Source organism: Phocoena sinus, chromosome 4 (genome assembly GCF_008692025.1).
Source record: "Phocoena sinus isolate mPhoSin1 chromosome 4, mPhoSin1.pri, whole genome shotgun sequence".
NCBI classification, from domain to species: Eukaryota; Metazoa; Chordata; class Mammalia; order Artiodactyla; family Phocoenidae; genus Phocoena; species Phocoena sinus.
The window spans coordinates 11,842,381-11,856,924 of NC_045766.1; the positions used below are offsets into that span (position 1 = coordinate 11,842,381).

Genomic DNA, 14,544 nt, shown 5'->3' on the forward strand with positions numbered 1-14,544 from the left:
ACTGCGTAAGTGAAAGAGAACTACAAAGAATGGAGTAGAAAATTTAGAGAAGGGAGAGGTTACTTCTGATTTGAGTGAAATAAGCATGCCTCAGACAACATTGCTCTGGTGGTCATAAACGAAGGGTAGTACTGAACAGAGATGCAGCAGCAGCAGTATGTAGATCCCTGTGAGTGTTCTGGTATGTGATTAGAGCTGCAGTATGTTAAAGATAGAAAGCATATGGTAGAATCAGGGGGCCTTGGATATGAAGCTCCACTGCAGATTTTATTGGTTGGGATTTAGCTTTGAAGGTCATACCTAGCTGGCAATGATGTTACGTTTAATCCTGCCACCGTGTGTAGAATATGTTGAAGGGATGGAGTAAGGCACCTAGTATAAGAAGCCCTCATAGCCCATGAGAATGCCAGTCTCATCTGTTATTGGAATTGACATGTACAGAGCTGTCATTCTTTGAATACCTAGTGTGTCCCAAAACATGAGCATTCTCATGTGGAGGTTATGGAAAGCCTGAAGAACATTTGGAGTTATAAGTACAAGCTTCATTTAATCTTGAAATAAAGAAAGGTCTTTCTTCCAAATACTTAAAATTTATCCTTAGAAAGATATCAGATTGCTTTAATTGTTGAGTGCAAATAACACAATACAGCAAGTATTGGGAATGTTAATTTTACTTTATTACCTTCTTTCTCCCCTTAGTAGGTCTTTTTGTATCTTTTTTACTCACTTCTTGTCCCTTCCTCCTATCCCTAATATTTGGTTAATGATAAGACCTTGAATTATTCTTCCTTAGAGATGTAGTAGGCCTGTCACTTGATATAAATCATCTTCCCCTCCCCCAAAGAAACCTAACTTGAATCCATGAAGTTTTTGTCACCATTTATTCTGGAGTGCTTCTCTTCTAATTCAGTAGACCTCCTCAGTGGGATAGTTAGAAGATGATTTTCCCATTGTTTGAACAATTTGAGCAGTATAACGACACAGAAACTTTAAAACACCATTTGACTTAGTAAAGTATTTAAGGGTTTCATTTAAACAAGGGTTAATTGAGAATTATCTCAGATAATTAAAATTAATTTCTCATATAAGAAAATACTTGTCAGAATATGGATTAGTACATATTTTATCCATTCAGCAAATATATATCGAAGACTTACTGTGAGTTTAATAAGAGGGATTTTTGACATTTTAAAGCTTGATGCTGTAAAAATTAGAAGTGTATGCTTTGTGGAGTAATTGATTAGTTTTGATTGTTTTCCCCCTACTTGTTAACTTTTCAGACACTTCATCAACACGTTTTATTTGGCAGTGCTGTGCTTAGGTTGATTTTGTTCCAGTTAATCCACTTTACATATATAGTTGAACATCCTTAATTTCTTCTGTCATTTCTCTCCCCTACCTGGTACCAGAGGCATGTTTTTGCAACTACTTTGATAGTAGATTGAGACAACATTCCTAAAAGAATTGAGCCTTTCCTGCTGCTTCTAGATTTAAATGTACTGACCGAAGACATAAGAAAGCTGATAAGGTGAAATTCTCTTCTGGACACAGGTTACTAACTTTTTGTAATTAAATTGGCTTATTGGAGTGTTGTTTGCTGAATTTGGTTGTGGTGAATGATTATGTAAGGCTAGCTGGTTATTTGATGTTCCTACATGAAACAAGCTCTTTGTTAGAGTATAAAGGAAACAGAAGACTCCTCAGTTATCCTTGGGATATTATTAATTTTTCACAAATAAAGCACATGGATTTCACTTTGGAAAAAGTAAGCATAGGACTTTTGCAGTATAGTTCTTTTCGTGTGGACATGGCCCGTGGCCAAGGTTGTCACTTCAGCATTGCCATTGCTGCAACTCTAGGGTTCCTGTCATAATTTCAGTGGTTCAGACTTTGGCTGTAATTCTTGCGTGGGCCTGTAGTAGCATCTTGTCAGCAAGTTCAGTGACTCACTGCTATATAACTTTTATCCGGTATTTTCTGGCTGTGTCTTAAGTCAATTCAGGCTGCTGTGATAAAATACAATAGACTGGGTGGCTTAAACAACAGATGTTTATATCTTATGGTTCTGAGTGCTGGGAAGTCCACAGTCAGGGTCTGGCAGAATTGGGTTGTTGGTGAGGGCGCCCTTTTGTCTTGCAGTCTTTTTGCTATGTCTTCATATGGTAGAGAGAGTGATCCCTCTTCCTCTTACAAAGCCACTGATCCCATTATGTGGGCCTCATCCACATTACCTTCTTTAACTCTGATTACCTCCCAAGACCCTATCTCCAGTTATCATCACATTACATTGGAGTTTAGGGCTTCAGCATGAATTTTGGGGGGACAGAATTCAGTCCATAGCAGGCTGAGTCTATCTTTTGTAAAACCCTTTTTAAAGAAGATTAATATTGATAACTTAAGAATTTCTGTATTTGCTTTTCTTGCCTGAGTCAGTTTTCCATGGCCAAGGAATGAGCGAATATGTGTTGGTGGCAGTAACCTTACCAGCATAGGAACCTTAGAATTATTTGTGGAGCTGGGATAGTAAAACTTAGAGGAATTGAGCTATGGGCATGTTCTCCAGTTTTTTCCCTTAGGATTTTTATTTTTATTTTTTAGTAGTAGTTCAGAAGAGATACCTCTGGCTAGTTAATTGGGGGCAGCCAAGGGATTGGTCAGACAGTGACTTTAGATGAAGCAAACTTATAGACTATACATATCTACATAACAGTACATTTTGCCTTTTTGGAAACATAACATATTTTCCATAATGTTCCAGGTAAAGTCTATATCAAAATTTGAACAAAGAATTCTTTGTAAGAGAAAACAATGTAAGAGTCAGGAAAAGAGGATTTCTTTTGGCTGTTGAAAATATTTTACCTCTTAGCTACAAGTTTTTAACTAAACACAAAATATTGCCTGAAATGTACCAAGATTTTCCTTCACTTGGAGTACTGAATGATTAATTCTATTGATACTTTCTTTTGTGGCTCATGTGTTAGTGTTATTAGCCCATATCATTCTTTGAAACTGTCTTCAAGATCTACACACAGGGTACAGTTGCCACTTTTTTTTCAAACCCAATTTTTGTTTAAATGGGGATGTCTTAATTTTTCATTTTTGAAAGATAGTTTTGCTGGATATAGAATTCTCTTTGATTTTTTTTTAAGCACTTTAAATATGTTATTCTACTGCTTCTAGCTGCCATGGTTTCTGATAAGAAATGGGATGCTAATCTTATTGAGAATCCCTTGTACATGATAAGTTGCTTTGCTCTTGCTGTTTTCAAGATTCTGTCTTTGTCTTTCAGCAGTTTGGTTATAATTTCTCTCAGTGTAGATGTTTATGAGTTTATCCTGTTTGGAGTGTATTTGTCTCTTTGATGTATAGATTCCTGTCTTTCATTAAATTTGGGAAGTTTTCATCCAATATTTCTTCAAATATTCTTTCTGCCCATTTCTAGTTTTTTTTTCTTCTAGGACTCTTATAATGCTTAAATTGGTATGCATTTTACACTTTGTCTTCCCTGGTATATGTGGTAGCCCTTCCAAGCCTTTATTTCTTCAGAGAACTTCCACCTTAGTCTCTTCCTTTTCAGTCTTTTGATTGTGTCTGCTGCGTGCCCTGTTCTGTGCTTTGCTTGCTAGTATATGTCTTTAATCTTTTGGCAGATACCTGGAAAGCTACTCTAGCTGGAGTCGGGATGTGAATTAAAGGTCAGCCTCTGCACCAGTCCTTCAGAGAACTGCCAGACAGGTCAAAACACACAACTATAGTATTTTAGGAGCAGGGTCCAGGAACAGAAGCTTCCATCCCCACAGCTATTGCTGCTTCTCTTGGGAATGGGGCGTAGCAGACAGGCAAATAAAAATGCCTTTTTCTTCTCAAGCATTTCCCTGGTTGCTTTTTTATTCCAGAGTTTATTCTGTTAGTTTTTGCCAGCTTATGATTTTTTAGTGGAGGGACCAGTTGTTTGAGTGCCGTGCTCCACTATTTTCTGTGATGTTACTCCTGAGTTGTAAGTTTTTATATTGACTTCAGTGTATTTTTTTGGCAGGTAAATTTGATAAATTGATTTACAGTATGTTGCTCCCTCCTTATTGTGATTTATCAGTGAAACTTCACTTTTAAATTTCTGAATTATTAAACATATACATACTTGTAAAAAAGCAATTTACAAACATCTTAGGAAGTAGAGATTTTAAATTAGCTGTTGAAAGAAATTGACTAGAATGTTGGAAAAGGTGTATGTTGTATTTGTGGGATGTGGAAACATTCATATTCACTAAAAGCTATTTGATACAATCACTTGTGTTTGACTTTGGAAAAGATGTATTTTTCTTTAATAGTATCATACAGCTGAGAAAACCATTCCATACTTAGAGCAATAGGAGTGCTGGTTCTCTAAGATTGTATAAGCGGAGCTCTGCTTAGTGTTTTGTTGTCTGATTTTTATAGTTCAGTGGTTAAAAACTATTGTGAGCTGAGCAATGCTATTCATTTTAAAATGCTGACGAGAAAGAACTCTTTTTTTCCTTAGTCACTAGAATTTAAAAAGACAATATGGGTGGGTTAGAAGTGAGACTTAGTGTCTTTGTTTTAAGAGTATCATTTTACATTGGTAGGAAAGGACTGTTGCAAAAATAGGTCCCCTTTTGAAATTTTGTTCCTTTTAATAGTCTTACTGAAATATCCTATAAATCATTGTTAACGGAATTTAAATTTTTGCCTTTAAATTATTGACAACTTGATCAAGTTCAATCTGTACTCTTCTTTTTTTAAATAAGCAGCACTGAATGTACACTTTGTGTTGCTGCACGTGGGCTTTCTCTAGTTGCGGTGGGCGGGGGGCTACTCTTTGTTGCGGTGCATGGGCTTCTCATTGCAATGGCTTCTCTTGTGGAGCATGGGCTCTAGGCGCGCGGGCTTCAGTAGTTGTGGCACACGGGCTCAGTAGTTGTGGCTCGGGGGCAGCTCTAGAGTGCAGGCTCAGTAGTTGTGGCACACGGGCTTAGTTGCTCCGCGGCATGTGGGATCTTCTTGGACCAGGGATTGAACCTGTGTCCCCTGCATTGGCAGGCGGATTCTTAACCCCTGCACCACCAGGGAAGTCCCTGAATCCATACTCTTAAGTCAAGTTTGCAAGCATTTACCCTGGGATAAAATTGATTTCATGTAACACTTGGTCAGTTGGGCTTTGATTAGTAAGCTAGAGCTCATGAAGAATTTTTAATTATATTTTCCTTCATTTGAATAAACAGTAAGAGGAATCTTAATTTTTGAGAGCATAAGTAAGAAATTTTATCATGATCAGGCAGTTGCAGATGAATATTTTGGAAGATTCATTTCTGAGGAAAGAAATGCATTTCTGATTTGCTTTTAATTCTGGACTAGAGGTGATTAACCTAGCAGCATACAGGATACTAAGATGTTCTTTAGTTTATGAACTTATTTGTAGTTACCAATTGTACCATATTAACCGTAATTTTTTTAAGCAGTCACTTTTTGCTTTCCAGGAAACCTTTGTGACTTTGGCATTTACCTTATTTCTGCCTAATGTTTTATAGGAATAATCCTGTGAGTTATTTTCAACCATTTAAATTCTGTAGGTGTTAAATATTCAGATTGTGGGATTATGTATGCATCTTGATTCTTATTTACATTCTGCTTTTTGAAGTGTGTTGTGTCTTATTTACAACTCCGCCATAGTGCCTGAGGAAGAATGAAGAGAAACATAATCAGTTTCCTTATTAACAGCTTTTCTGAAGGTTTTATGTTTAAACTTGGATGGAAGGCATGGAGCTGGCTGATTCTTTGACTTAATTTTATCCTAACCTTTCTCTCATGAATGCAATGGATAAATAACTCTAATGTCTTTCTTCTCAGGTGAATTAAATTGTGACTTTGTTAAAGTGTAATAATTAGGCTTGCCTACTTTATTAAGGTACCACCCTTCCTAGAAATGACTTCCTTCCCCTTACTCTCTCAAAACTGCTTAATCCTTCAGTATGTCTGTAAAATAGGGATAATAATACTAGTGCTTGCCTCATTGGAGTTGCTAGTAGCTAAGTAGCTGTTAGTAGATAACTTAGTATAGGTGTGTAGCATGGTGCCTAGCAGATAGTGAGCAAGGAAGTGTCAACTGATTGCTTTTACTATTAGCATCATCTTTGAAGAAAGATCTAACTTTTTTCTTACTTGGTAATAAATGTGTTAGTGTGAAAAATTATATAGACCTAAGATTAATTTGGGAAGAAGAGTCAAATAACTGTGTTCTTTTAATAAAAAAAATTCATTGCTTTTGAACATGGCAGGTGTTTTTTTTTGAATCTGTAGTTATGGTGAAGTAATGAATGCAAATTTACCTGGCTTATCTTTGCATACATAATTATATAAAATGGGAAGCCTTCTAAAGACTTCTAAAGACTGTCAGATCTGTGTTTTAAGGAATACTTTTTATAAGCCTATTTTGATACTAAAATCTATCACATTTACATGGTATTAAACTTTCAGGAAATGCTAACACAGTTTGGTCTCTCTGGAGTTGTATGATATAATTTACTTTTATTTTGAACATTCTTAAACTTTATGATCTAATGTTATAAACTTGATTATATTTGCAGTGTCATATGCCTGCCTAGCACAGGAACGCACCTAGCATGTTCCTGCCCCTACAGGCTTTGTACTTTGTGCTCCTTTTGCCTAGAATCCTTCCTCCCTGATTGTGGCCCAACCGTGGGGCCCTCACGCCAGTCAGGGCTCTGCAAAAGGGTCATCTGCTTTTGAGAGATGTTCTCTTTCTATCTAAATGTCACTCTCCATTCTTACCATTTTTTCCCCTCACTATCAAGCATTATATTATCCACTCTTGTTTATTTTTTCAAATCAATTTCCCATTAGAATAAAAGCTGAGGGCAGCAGTAAACTTTGTTTACTGCTGATTCTCACTCTGTATGATATAGTACAGAACCTGGCATATTATAAGTATTAATAAATACTTTTTTTTTTTTGCTGTACGCGGGCCTCTCACTGTTGTGGCCTCTCCCGTTGCGGAGCACAGGCTCCAGACGCGCAGGCTCAGCGGCCATGGCTCACGGGCCCAGACGCTCCGCGCCGGACCGGGGCACGAACACGTGTCCCCTGCATCGGCAGGCGGACTCTTAACCACTGCGCCACCAGGGAAGCCCTAATAAATACTTTTTAAGTGAATGAATCAATGGCGTTGATCAAATCAAAAGTTTTATTATGTAGATGGGGAGAAAGAATTCATGAACTCAATTTTTAATAATTATTTTCTGTGAGTTTTTTTAAGGTATTTATGGTTATAACAAAATAACCATTTAAATAGATGAGATTTATTCCCCTTCCCCACCCCACAAAAAAAAGAAAAAACAGGATTTAAATTTAGAGTACTTGGTACACAGTAGGAATTGTCAATCAGGAGGCCCAATTCAGAACACCAGCTCAGTTTATAATAGCAGTGAAACTGCACATTAAACTGCTCTGGGTTCATTTTCTTATCTTGTTTTCTTTCTAGGATCTAACCCAGTGCCTGGTACATAGTTAAGGTAGTCAGTAAATGTTGCTTAGGTGAGTGAATGAACCTATAAAATGAGTAAAATCATGAACTAGTTTCTAGTTTCCCAAAGAGCCTCCTAATGATCCTTGAACTAGAGCTTCTGGAATAAAATGGATCAAAGATGTTTGGAAAACACTCTTCTGTTGATTCTGAAACCTGAGTGCAACATCAGAATTACTTGGAGGGCTTGTAAATTGCAGTCTGTTAGGTTCACTCTCCCCACCTCCTTGTTTGCGGTAGGGCAGTGAATTTCTTAACAAGCTCTGAGGTGTTAGAGGTGAGGCTGGTTCTGCTAAGACCACACTTCCACAACCCCTGCTGTATCTGTAATCCTGTTGAGGTGCCTCACGCTGGTGCATTGTAACTTTTGAGAAGCACTATGGTAGGGGAAGCTGTTTAATTCTTAACACAGTGTTTCTAAAACTTCCTTGACCAGAGTACTCCTCCCTTGTATGTATGTGTATATATATGTGTGTCGGTTTATCAATGATCATCCATCTATAACACTATACACAATGCCTATTAACATCCTTTGAACTGTTGTTCTGTGGGCCATACTTAGAAACAGAGCCAGGTCACATCTGCAGTATTTTCCACATATAAAATGATGATTTTTTTTTTTTATGCTTGGGTAGGTGAATTCTTAATTGTGTTAGGAGTGCAGCCTTCAGTATTGAACCCCATTGCAGAGTTGCATGGTGAAATGATATTCATGATCTGCATGGAAACATATACATTTTTGATTCTTGCTGACATAATTTAGAATAAATGTAGGGATGTATAGCAAGAACAATTTCATGAAAATTAAACCCAAAATGATGAAATTATTTATTTCTCAGTACCTTTTATATCTTTCAGTCATATTTCTCTTCTGTTATAGTTGGTTTAAATCTGTCAAACCCATTTTCAGGACTTCAGGATATGGCAATATTAGGAAATAATTTTAGAAAACTCATGAGAGTCGAGTTTTCTCTAAAGATTGTCTCAGCTAGTGTCTCCTTTTCCCTAGTTGTATTTGGAAGTTTAGGCTAATTTTGTCTCATGGTTCTGTCTACTTTGTATGTAGATTTTGTTGATTTAGCTTCGTTTTTTTTTTTTGGCTGCATCGGGTCTTCGTTGCTGTGTGCGGGCTTTCTCTAGTTGCTGCGAGGGGGAGGGGTTACTCTTCTTGCGGTGCACAGGCTTCTCATTGAGGTGGCTTCTCTTGTTGCGGAGCACAGGCTCTAGGCGCATGGGCTTCAGTAGTTGTGGCTCACGGGCTCTAGAGCACAGCCTCAGTAGTTGTGGCACACTGGCCTAGTTGCTCCGTGGCATATGAGATCTTCCCGGACCAGGGCTTGAACCCATGTCCCTTGCATTGTCAGGCAGATTCTTAACCACTGCGCCACCAGGGAAGTCCCTAGCTTCTTTTTTTTTTCGGTACGCGGGCCTCTCACTGTTGTGGCCTCTCCCGTTGCGGAGCAACAGGCTCCGGACGCACAGGCTCAGCGGCCATGGCTCATGGGCTTAGCCGCTCCACGGCATGTGGGATCTTCCCGGACCGGGGCACGAACCCGTGTCCCCTGCATCGGCAAGCGGACTCTCAACCACTGCGCCACCAGGGAAGCCCCCCCCAGCTTCGTTTTTAAATATGGTTGTACCTATTCCAGTCTACTGTCTTAAAGTAATGGATATGATAAAAGATTTGGTTAATTTATAGAAGGGAGGATATTTGTGGAAGGAGTGATGGTTATAGACTCCTTAGATGTTAAGTTTAGCAGAGAGAGTCTTCAAACTTGAACTTACTGGAGTGCTTTATGTTCCCCAAGGCTGTGGATCTTTCCATTGATGAGTCCAGCTTGACAGGAGAGACAACACCTTGTTCTAAGGTGACAGCTCCTCAGCCGGCTGCCACTAATGGAGATCTTGCATCAAGAAGTAACATTGCCTTCATGGGAACACTGGTCAGATGTGGCAAAGCAAAGGTAAATTTTCTTTCTCGTTTTCAAGATAGCAGTTCCTTTGTTTTCAGCCATTTCCTCAGTTCTTTTTTGGCTAGTTTTATGTGGAGCTTTTAAAAATATATGGCGAAGAAATGGCAGAATTGAACCTAATCCTTGGCAGATATTTGTGAGACTAAGGAGAAGCTGTGTCCCTGAGTTATAATACATCCATAGTTCTGCCAATTACCAGGTAATGGATCCTGTAAAAGCATAGTCCTCAGTACCTGTTCTTTTCTTTTTTTTTGGCTTGTGGATATGTTCACCATTGGTTAAATAAAATTTCAATTTAGTTGATATGATACTGGCTATAATATTCAGACTACATATCACTCTCCTACTGATTGATTTCAAATATTTTATTTCCTGGATTTTAATATTACACAAATGTAAAAGGCATCATTCAATAGCTTTTGAGAGGGAAACTACATTAAATGTCTCTACTGAGTATAAGAAAGGTTCAAATTTCAGAAATATTAACATAGACAAAAAAATGGCCACAGAATTGAGTCAGTGATAAGTTTAATGAGATGTTTGTTTTCAAGGGTCTGTAGTAACATCAAAAGTAAATTTGCTGAGGGAACCTTGGATACGTATGTCAGACATCTTGACTGTGGGTGGCTTTGGAGAAAGGGAATGAAGGGGTTTTGTTCTTTGGTTGAGAGAGGTGATTCCATCTGAATGTAAATATGTTTTCTTGTTTTTCCCTTTAGGGTATTGTCATTGGAACAGGAGAAAATTCTGAATTTGGAGAGGTTTTTAAAATGATGCAGGCAGAGGAAGTGAGTAACAAACTTAGTTTGTTAATGATGTTTGAGTTTCAAATCCGAAATATTTTCCATTGTAAGTAGAGGAAAAGAGAATATTGGAGGATTATTTTGTTAATTTTGGAAGTAATATTTTATTCAGAATATTACTCAGTTGTCTGTGCTTAAAATCATAAGTGGAAAGCCTGTAATTGGAAGGGTTTGAATTAACACTTTAATATTTGAAATATTCTGATGTTTATTCATTGTTCATAGGAGAAGAAGGTTTAGCCAGTTATTTATAAGGCTTATTATTTTTAGAAATTAGCTTTATCATATTAAATTTAAAGATTACTAAATAGTATATTTGTACTTTAGAACATGTCTTCTACCAAAATTCCCAACTTTACATAATTCCAAGTATCTGGAGAAAAAAAGATTGCAAAGTGAAATAACTTGGAAGATACCCTTGTTGAAGGATATTGAAGATTAGTTCTCTCATTTAAAATATCTTCTTATATTTAAAAAAGAAGTTGCATTCTACAAATATCATTTTCTTCTCAAATTATCTGGATTTCTCAGGTAGCTTGCTAAGACTCCCATATGTGATGCAGTGTGTAAAACCGTCCCAAGCTTGGGGGTGAAGGGATCGCCAGAGATCAGGGAGCCAACAGGGTAAAAAAAAAGACTTGGGTTACAAGCATCTTTGTAAGGAGAAAGAGTAGAAAAATGAGGGGCAGCTGATGATAATGAAGTCCTGGGGAAACTGCTAGGGAGAATAAATTTTTCCTCAAAGAGGCATAGGGAGCACGGACCTTTTCAAATGGGTTTTTAACAGTCTAGGCCTCACAGTTTTCTCAGTGAAGGAGCTAAAACTTACCTCAAGGGAGAGTTGTGTATGTCATGGGTGTGTTAAGCACAAGCATGTGTGTGTCAAACACTTAGAGTCCCTGGCACCTAGTAAAGCTCACTAAATTTAGGTAATTGGGTAATTGTGGTGACACTCTTCTCCAATTTGTCAAGGCACCAAAAACCCCTCTGCAGAAGAGCATGGACCTCTTAGGAAAACAACTTTCCTTTTACTCCTTTGGTATAATAGGTAAGAGAAGAGTGAGTATGTATATCTCCTATATTTACTTAGGTTTATTTTTTGAGTGGGAAGGGGGAGTTAGATCCATACATAGAAAAATTCCATTCATTCATTTATTCGGCTACTATTACTTTTTTTAAACTATAAAACTAATCCCCAGCTGTTGTCCTTTTCTACAAAGATAAAATAGAACTCTGTAATTCCTGTAATCAAAGAGCATTTCTATAAACATTTTAGTATTTGTCTTTCTAGTCTTCAATAAAATATGATAGTATTGTGTTATGACTACTCTTCTAAAACAAATTTAAAGGTTGTATAGTATTCCATTGTGTGAATATGTGTGTGTATACATATATAAAAAGCCAGTGCTCTTTTAGACATTTGTGTAGGTTTTTAAAGTTTTAAAAAATTGTGTAAGTGATTCTTCAGTGCAGGTATCTTATTATAAACACCTCTCATTTCCTTAGGATAAATTCCTGAAAGTGAAATTATTGGGTCGAAGAGTATCTGTGTGATTTAAAAATGTTTGGCATGTTTTTAAAGGCTTTTGTTTCATATTGCCAAATAATATCCTCCATCAACAAGATAAAAGTCTCTCTTCCAGCACCCTTGCCAGCTTTTTTGTCACTAACTTAATAGGTGAAGAAAAGTCTTCTCATTATTTTATTTCAAAATTCATTATTCGAGAAACAGAACACTTTGTCATATGTATGTTAGTCCTTTTTATTTTATGACCTGCTGGTTTATTTCTTTTGTCCCTCTTCTTTTGTGGTGTAAGTCTTAGATTGGTCACAGCTCTTTGTATAATTAGGATATTAATCCTTTTGTTGTTTTTAAGTTACAAGTATTTTTTTCTCCTGATTTTTAAATTGCTTTTGAGGGCTGTATAATAAACTTGGTAGGGAGGGGAGAGATGTGTGTAATGAAACAATCTCTTGCCTGAGATTCTTATCACCCTCCTGTTGATGATTAGTGCAGTTAAGTTTCTGTCTGTGTTCTATTCATAAAGGCTCCCCCAACCCCATATGGGAGAATGTTTTTTGTTTATAGTTATTTAAACATCACTATACTACTTTAGTTTTTACTTTTGACACTTAATTTTTCTATTTTATTTAGAATTTATTTTAGTATAAGACTTAAGGTAGAGTTATTACTTTGTTACTCAAAAGTTAATTATCCTAGTACCATCAATTCCATAATCCATTCTTAATTCACTGAGTTGACACAACATCTTTATCATAACATTAGACACATCAACTTTGGAGTCTTTTCTCTGTTTCTTTCTTTCTTTTTTTTTTTTTAAAGAGAAAAGTAAAATGTTTTCTGGAAAAGCAGAGCACATGCGGAAAGATGCATGGATGAACTCTGCGAGAGTCCTTCTCTGTTTAATTCTTCCATATGTTATTTTAATTTTTCCTGCTAGCTTTTAAGATAACAATGCAATTTTAAGACAACATTTCTGCTGTACAGTTTCAGTGAAATAACTTCTTGAATATTAATCCTCTTGATCCATTTCTCATTATCATAAACATAAAGTAGAAGCTGGGAAGGTATTTCATTCTTTTTGTTTAAATGGTGTGTATGTTCTCATAGCTCCCTTCATTTGGTTATTGCTGTTTATTTTTTAGAATTTATAGTGAATTTGGTAAATTGAAGGGCCATTTAACCAATTAAATCTTTCCAGTTTATATTAACGTTGTATCATTAAACCACGTCAAATTTAGTGATAAAAATTTTTCAACTTTATGGTTACCTGGTTTTAAATGCATTGGACATAATTTTTCTTGTTAGGATAGTGTATGGAATAGGAGAAGGATCAAGATCAAAATCAAGGGTCAGCAGACTTTTTGGTAAAGCACCAGATAGTAAATGTTTCAGCCTTTGGTTTGTACGTTCTGTGTTGGAAATACTCAACTTTGCCATCAGCACAAAAGCAACCACAGACAATTTACAAACAATGGGTGTGGCTGTGTTCCAACAAACTATTTACAAAAACACATAAGAAGGCCATAGATTGTATAGTTTGCTGGACTCTGGTATAATTCACTGGACAGTTTTCTTTTATCAAGATAGTATTTGGGATGGGATCTGGATCATTATTTTGTAGTTGCAGAAAGATGAAGAAAACCTTGTTTTCAATATCCATATTGATCTAGAATATAGTCTCGAAGTTATTTTATTAAAACTCTGATACAGTGTTTTTCCTCACAAAACCAGTGGTACATCCCTTGCGCCCCCCCCCTTCTTTTCAAAGATAAAGATTAAAGAAGAGAGTAAAGAATCAGCTGTTTGGTTTATGTTAATTCGTTTTTAACTTTTAAACACTGTAAAGGTCATAATTTTAAAATGTTAATTGCAGTTTTGGCTGTTTTATAATGTCTTATATCATTCGTTGAGCCAAGTCCTAAGTACTCCTTGGTTTGTAGTACAAACTTAATGTGCAGTGTCTGGATATTGAGTTATGAGAAGTAAAGTTCCAGGGTTTATTTTTGCGAACCTCATAGTTAAGAGAAAACCTATATGTATATGCTGCCTTCTTTTTTTCCCCCTCTTATATTGGGAACTCTCAGATATTATTACTTTAAGGGATGGGTGGCAGCAGTGGCAACAAAAGGTAAAACTGTAGGTGTGTGCATGCATACACAGTTTTAACCTTAAGATTAATTTAATCTCACCTGCTTAATGGATTCTTGTAAAATCTTATAATTGTGATCTGATAAACTTTCCCTTTTATATCAAGGGACTTTTGCTGCCCTCAGCTTTCTGTTCTATCCCTTCTATGCCCAGGTGATTTTATATAAAAGGGAAAAATAGCTGTTTGATTCTGTTACAGGTATCATCATGTTGGTTGGCTGGTTACTAGGAAAAGATATCCTGGAAATGTTTACTATTAGTGTAAGGTAAGTTCTGATAGTTTGTTTATAATTTGAAGTCTCTTTTGCCTCTCTTATTTCTTTGTTAGTCATAGCTTACGTTGCATTATGGAAGTATTATACGTGCACGTAAGAGTATATTAACTCTACTTAAATAGTTCAGAATTCATATGTTGAAATGAGCTCCAGGAAAATGAAAACCTATGTATATGCAGTGGAGAAACCCCACACTACATGTCTGGTATTATCAATCCAATATTGCTTTTTTATACTTATATAGACAATTAAGGATTGCCAA

At 36.5% G+C, this 14,544-nt stretch overlaps 1 protein-coding gene across 9 annotated transcripts in view; it reads left to right on the top strand.

The window, feature by feature from the left end:
* ATP2C1 (ATPase secretory pathway Ca2+ transporting 1) overlaps positions 1–14,544 on the top strand; it is a 117,661-nt gene that overhangs the window by 64,934 nt on the left and 38,183 nt on the right. For all 9 annotated transcript variants that reach the window (XM_032629804.1, XM_032629810.1, XM_032629807.1 and 6 more), the window contains 4 exons: positions 9,367–9,522; positions 10,251–10,319; positions 11,307–11,382; positions 14,207–14,273. In XM_032629804.1, the coding sequence (XP_032485695.1) occupies positions 9,367–9,522; positions 10,251–10,319; positions 11,307–11,382; positions 14,207–14,273 (368 nt within the window). The remainder of the gene's footprint in view (positions 1–9,366; positions 9,523–10,250; positions 10,320–11,306; positions 11,383–14,206; positions 14,274–14,544) is intronic.